The 6,709-nt window shown below is 37.5% G+C and overlaps 1 protein-coding gene across 1 annotated transcript; it reads right to left on the reverse strand.

The window, feature by feature from the left end:
- Nucleotides 1–4,441: 4,441 nt before the first annotated feature.
- LOC124133313 lies at nt 4,442–6,478 on the reverse strand. Its single transcript, XM_046497669.2, has 3 exons — nt 6,282–6,478; nt 5,541–5,613; nt 4,442–5,189 (listed from the first exon to the last, which is right to left on the reverse strand). The coding sequence occupies exons 1-3, from the start codon at nt 6,448–6,450 to the stop codon at nt 4,979–4,981; spliced, it is 453 nt and encodes a 150-aa protein (XP_046353625.2). The 5' UTR covers nt 6,451–6,478; the 3' UTR covers nt 4,442–4,978.
- Between the last annotated feature and the right edge of the window lie 231 nt (nt 6,479–6,709).

The following is a 6,709-nucleotide window of genomic DNA, read 5'->3' on the forward strand; positions in this document are numbered from 1 at the left end:
TGAGTAAAACAAAGAAAGGTCAATCTTAAAACAAATTCAAAGAGAAATTTTAGAATTCTATTCAGTAACAGAAAAGATCCTTTGTAAACTGCAACCAAGCCAGTTTTGTTTCATACTGGTCATCTTTCCATACTCTGTTTGCAAATACAAAAGATGAGGACAGTTTCTCCAAGCTAATTTTCTCGGTATTTTAGTGAAGTTTTCGTATTCTCGGTACATTTAAAAAAATTATGTATAACATTTGAATATCTTCAAAAGTCCGGCTAAATAAATGTCATTAATATTATCTCTCAAAAAGAAAAACGACCAATATTCTAACAAACCTGCATGTGTAGATAAATAGAGAATCTCACCCGAGTGTCTTTTGATATCAAATATATCAACACGAGTTGATAAAAGTGGAAAAATCCGAGGCTTGCCGAGGATTTTTGCCACTTTTATCAATGAGTGTTGATATATTTGATATCAAAAGACACGAGGGTGAGATTTTATTTATCATCCAACATCATTCTTTCAACTTTTTCAATTTGTAGACAGTAATTAGCAGTGTCTTTAGTGTAAAAAGTACTGCAAACAGCTTCAGTAGCAGAGCCATTAGTGATGTCATTTGATTGTGACGTCATGGTAACCAGTGACGTCACAATGGTCTGCAAAGCATTGTGATGTAATTTCATTGCAGCGATATCTACAGTGTAGATATCGCTTGATCTCATCCAAGCGATATCTCCTGAGGGAGCCAGTTTTGGATGATAAACACTGTTGGTATGTTGGTATGAATACCCTCTGATCTACATGAAAATGCTGGTGGTGGTATGAATACTCTGCGATGTATATGACATTAGAACTGTATATGTACATATATACGGGAAATAAAAAAGAAGAAGAAGAAGTAAACCAAAAATAATATGAAAAAAAGAAGAAAAAGATTCCATTAGGCTTGAAGTGCAAAATTGCTGTGAGAATTATATGAATGGATCACTGAAGACCAGTGATGACACCAGGTGTTCGCGAAAGGGTAAGCATTTCCTGCCCTACCGGTTTCACCAACCATTCATACATTTTGCATAAAACAGTAAGTATTTATTGACGCTGCACAGCAGTAATCCTACTATAATTAGTCGTACGACTATGAATTATTGCGAGTTGAATGAAAAGAAAACTCAATTAGTTAAACTGAAAATAACTTTTTCGGAATTGTCACTGATTTTAGTGAAAAGCGCTCACTTTTTCGCGAACACCTGGTATCATCACTATTTGATAGTGATATGTAAACACATGCTCATGACATAGTCGGAATCGTACAATGGACTCCGCTTTTAGCAGGGATTTTTATTTAAAATGGAAAGAGTTTTGTCGCTTTTATTTAATTGGCATTGATTAGATGATTTAACAGGAAGACACAATGCTTGGTGATTTGTTTGTGGTGACGTTTCACGGTTACTTCTTCCCAATCATCAGGTGAATTCTTGAATGGACAAGAATTAGCCTTGAAACGCCCTAAGGGAAATAAAGGATTTCTTATCCATAAAAGGTTAGCTATCCGCAGCATAGTCTCTGTAGCGCCTAGTTGATTCATCATGAAAGTTTTATATTTCGACATGTTACATGCATGTTTACTGTGTATTCCAAAGTTTCGTGGACTTTATACTGTTGCACCAATATATGCTCCTTATGATTTACATTTTCTTCTCATCTATTACATTGCGTAACATAAATTATGTTATTTGTATCGTTGCCAGTGACGATGTTTTGATCAATATGTTGCATATTATCGCGTAATGTTGTAGATTTATATAAACTTTCCCACCAGAAATCGACCCAGGATCCCCCCAATTGATATTCGGTGTTGGGGGTTGATGTGTGTTTAGGGAGTTGGGTATCTGACTTGGTTTGGATATGTGACGTGGTCTGTTTATAACAACAGCAATAGGAGTAAAAAACAGCAACAATGACAACTGAGGCAAGAACAAAACAATTAATTAATATAGAAATTAAGCAAGATTAGATGGTAACACATGGGTGTTTTTATGATACAAAGCATTAATTCGCATACACGGGTTAAATAATCACAAAGGTAAAGGGAACAATGTAGTTGGACCCAGTGTGACAACGGTAGCACTCAAGTATCGTAATTCCTATACTTTAATACAGACTTACGACTGTCGCTCTGTGAAACGGTACCTGAACGCAGGAGCATTAAATGGCATCAGTGTTTTCCACTTGTGACAGTGAATTCGAATAACTTTTGTAGCCCCCCAATCATGTTTCATGCGCATGGGGTATATTTAAACACTTAAGTTCCACAAATCCTCACAATGAGATATTAGTTGCTGGGTCCAGCAAATGTACCACCAAATCTCTGTCTCAAAGATTAACTACCATTGTTAATACAATTAAGCGAGGTATTTCTATATTTTCAAAGAAAATGTTTGATACAAATAGAATTAATACCATGTTAATTTTCGTAATTCTTTGCAATCTCAGAAAAGACACCAGTTCAATTCTGTCAAAACATTTGATTTTTCACCACTAGTGACAAAAAGACTCTCAACACGACTGTCTGACGAGACGGAGGACTTCATGTCGAGCAATATTCCAGCAGCTCTAGCCTTTGTCAACATTTGACAACTTTTGAAGAACAGTCGACTATACTGTTTCTATGGAGATTTAAAAAAGCGCCATACAACTCTTGCACAAGAGATGTGTAACCAGGGTTACAACATTCAAGGCCCCAGAAAAAAAACTTTCAAAACGTTTTATGGAAGACATGTCGTATCAGTATCACAAATTATGTCTGAATGAATTCCCTATTTTGACTTGTACCATATATACCTGTGTTTTTTAAGGTGAACAATTGACTTGCCCTTGCATGTGTTTGTTATGTATGCCCCTGGTGGGGAAGCTCACCTTTTCGCCAACCCTTTTCTTTATTGTTTAACGCCGCACTCCAGTATTTCAGCTATATGCCGGCGGTCTGTAAATAATCGAATCTGGACCAAACAATCCAGTGATTGACATCATGAGCATCGATCTACATATGAGGATACGATGATATACATGAACAAAGTCAGCGAGCCTGACCAGTCGATCCCGTTCGTCACCTCTAACGACAAGCATAGTCGCATCCTGAGATAAGAAATGGGTGACCTAATACAATCACTAATTAATAGTGATTCCTAAACTCGAAATCGTACAATGGACTTTGCTTTTAGCAGAGAATTCCTCTGAATATGGCGCATTTATTATGTGTACTTCATGCTTATTACACACAAATCACACTTTTTGTTGCACTCGCACGCAGGATATCTGCACAACAGTCTACGGTATATAAATGGTAGCATTCTGTTGACAACACGTTACACAATTGTATTTTCAACATTACATTGCATGCATAATTCTACAGAGATAATGAAGTTTCATTGATACGAACTGATAACATCTTTCAACAATCGTGTGTTATTTAACTTAAGATATCGTCAACATCAAACTAATTTTCCTACACAGTACATTATAGTTTGTAGTAGTTTGTGCCCATTGATTACCTTTTGGAAATAATATTTCAGAAAATGAATATCATTTTTACTAGAATGTGAAGCTTATTCAGTGTTTTGAAATAAATATCTAAATGCTCAATATAATGTTATCCCTTAGCATAAAAATATTGAGGTATTGTCATCATGTAAATATACTAGCAGCTTTGCTACAATTATTATATTTTATTTCTAAATGCCACTTTGCAATGCATAAATGACATACATAGCATTAACATCCATTGTTATTTATCATAATTTGGTATGGAGTTTCCAATAGTGCAGTCAACCTTATATATATGTAACTTTTCTTCAAATGCACTGCTTTGTACAAACTATTGTGTATATGTGTTCATTGGGGCAATTGCCTGAAACCTCATGAATAATCTAATCACATACAGTACAATGTTGTGAAAGGTCTAATTCAAGTTAGTAGCTCACTCATTATAATGCCTATTCCCACCTCTTATCGCTTTGTCTGCTTCTGATAAGTCGAATGGGATGCATCGCATGTTTGGTTAACTCCACATGAAGGTTCAGTGTGATTTATCCCAACGGATAAAAAGGTATATGTCAACTGGGGATTTATGGGCATTTAAGGATACATATGCAAATATATAAGGTTCATTGTTTACAAACAAATATGGTGTCGCCCTGGTCTATTGGTGGTCGATTCAGAATTGACGATCGGACAAATTACTGGAATAATTGTTATCGTTATCAACCGTGTCTATAAGGGAGTAGATGAGGCCTTTCAACAGTGAAGGCAACTTTGGATTATAAATCGTGAAGAAGATTTGCAAGGCAGATATAGCGGGATTCCATATCTGTGCTTGAGGTCTTTTTTCCGATTTACAAAACAGTTTTACCTTTTTTCGTTTCTCGCTGTTTGGGGAATCTGACTTCATTTCATAATCCTGTTACAAAACGTTAAAACGCGAGCCAGACTAGAGTAGCTTCCCTTTGGTGACTGTCTGTTTAGTTCCCAAATTACAACGTTTATTCCCAATACAGCACATTGACTATCGCAAAACACTCGCAAAACACTCTCGAGTGATAACCTCTATCTGTTAATAATAGTTGTTTTTGAGTGAGTGAGTATGGTTTTACGCCGCATTTAGCAATATTCCATCAATATCACGGCGGAGGACACCAGAAGTTGGTTTCGACAATGTTCTATGTTTGGAAAGTTCCAATATTAATAATCATATGTAACCACTAAAACTGTTATATTTTGGTAATATCATCTTGATAAGAAATTTGCAAACATATTGACACAATGTAAGGGGGCCCTTACTGTGAAGACTTCGTACGAGGGTACTACTAGTATATGTGAAACTCATTCTTGCTTCCCAACGCCGTAATATGTCTGCAAGAACGCTAACATGGCGTAAAACCCAACTTACGCACTATTATGATTCAACACGATACAGTATCACTGGTCGGCATTACATATGAAGGGTTTCTGGTGTTTCATACACGGACCCACATCCATCATCTTCCTCAGATGTCTTCTGGTAGTCGTTGTGAACCACGTCTCTTCGCACAGCAGACAATCTGGTATAGTTGTCCATTTCAGTAGCATGGTTGGCCACGCCAGACAGTTCCTGATTTGGGGGTGTTCTTCGCTGCCCATACTTTATGCAATGACAGACGGTCCTAAAAGTAAATATTGACATTACGTACAACTGCATCTCTTATGCATGCTTTCTGCACTTCCATGTTACTTTACCTTACGATATCCTTTCTGTCGCCTTTTCCTCAACGGTACGCTGTGTTAAGTAGGCGTATGCTATTCTTTGTAACTAGCAGATTTGAACTAAGGCACATGAGGGGGGTTATGTAATACAGGGATGGGTGGGATGCAGATTCAGCCTGATTGTGGTCACCGGTTTATAAGCACGATACCCATGCTCATATTAATTACCAGTTTGGTATAAGACTTCGGTGAATACTCAATATTTTGACTACACTGTGTAGCCGAGATACACTTTAGAGAAGAATACCTACCAGACAAGCGACGTCAGCACGATGGAGGCGACAGAGGCGATGATTGTGTACATGAAGTGAATTTGTGTTGAATCTGAAAATGTTAACCATATTGATAAATATACTAAATAATAGTGCGTATGACATTACATTCCTGAAGTATATATTTTTCAGCAGTAGGTAACTTGATTACGATTTAAATTAAATTATTCAAACCAAGTTTCTTTTGTTCACAGCAGTCGATAATTTGCTGCAGCATTTGCCATACAACTGATCAAAATTAGCAGTATTCTGACATTACATATTGACAGTAGTCTGGCATGAGTGAGTGAGTTGGGTTTTACGCCGCTTTTAACAGTATTCCAGTTATATCACGGCGTGTCAGCTTAATGTGGGAGGAAAGCCCGAAGTGATGCAGGTCTCAGACGTTTACCACTTCGGTGAAACCCACGAGCACTGGTATGGTGCTGACAATCCTAGAAACATAATCGGGGCGAACCGGGATTCGAACCCACACTCATAGGTTTCTGGCGTGCCCAAGGGACGCAACTCTGCACAGACGACCGGGCCACCCTTGCCCCCTATTCTGGCATGACCAGGTTAGTTACATACTATATGTACTAACAATATTGTGACTGGTCACAGCAACTATATATTGTATGTACTGGTAGTGATCTGACATGATCATGGTAGACATAGATAACGTAATACTATGCTGACAGTATTCTGGCATTATAAGTATCTGTTCCACATTCAACCCACCTTTCACTACAAATAGGTCACATTGTTTCACGTCTACAGTTTCGTGTCTCTCTCGATTACACTGGGCGTAACACTCGTCTTCCTTCTGCCCCACACGACAACAGAGGGATCGTTTTCTCGTTACTTCTCCGTTCTCGGAACCATTACAAAGTCCCCATGGTTCCCACATCGCCCAGGTGCATTTGGAACAATTGTCACGTGTTGCCTCTGAAATGAAATTAGCTTTGATTTAAAAAAAATAACCATGATGAGATGAAGATTTGATAAGAATATCATTAATGTCACTTCATCACGTTCAGATATTCTATCAAGTTAATTATAGTCAGAGATGCATATAACACTCATAGGTTATTATTTACCCTTTCTGATATATAAGCTTTTGAATCGTTGTGGGCCAAACACATTTTGTATCCCAGTTCACACTTCGC

The sequence above is a fragment of the Haliotis rufescens genome, unplaced genomic scaffold (genome assembly GCF_023055435.1).
Source record: "Haliotis rufescens isolate VD_foot unplaced genomic scaffold, xgHalRufe1.0.p SCAF_21, whole genome shotgun sequence".
Taxonomy (NCBI): domain Eukaryota; kingdom Metazoa; phylum Mollusca; class Gastropoda; order Lepetellida; family Haliotidae; genus Haliotis; species Haliotis rufescens.

Excerpts from the sequence above, each read along its gene's own strand:
- LOC124133313 (XM_046497669.2), bottom strand. The coding sequence starts at position 6,450 with ATGTGGGAACCATGGGGACTTTGTAATGGTTCCGAGAACGGAGAAGTA. Across the intron at positions 5,614-6,281 it reads TGACCTATTTGTAGTGAAAG|ATTCAACACAAATTCACTTC; the intron begins GTGGGTTGAATG and ends TAACATTTTCAG. Across the intron at positions 5,190-5,540 it reads GTGCTGACGTCGCTTGTCTG|GACCGTCTGTCATTGCATAA; the intron begins GTAGGTATTCTT and ends ATTTACTTTTAG.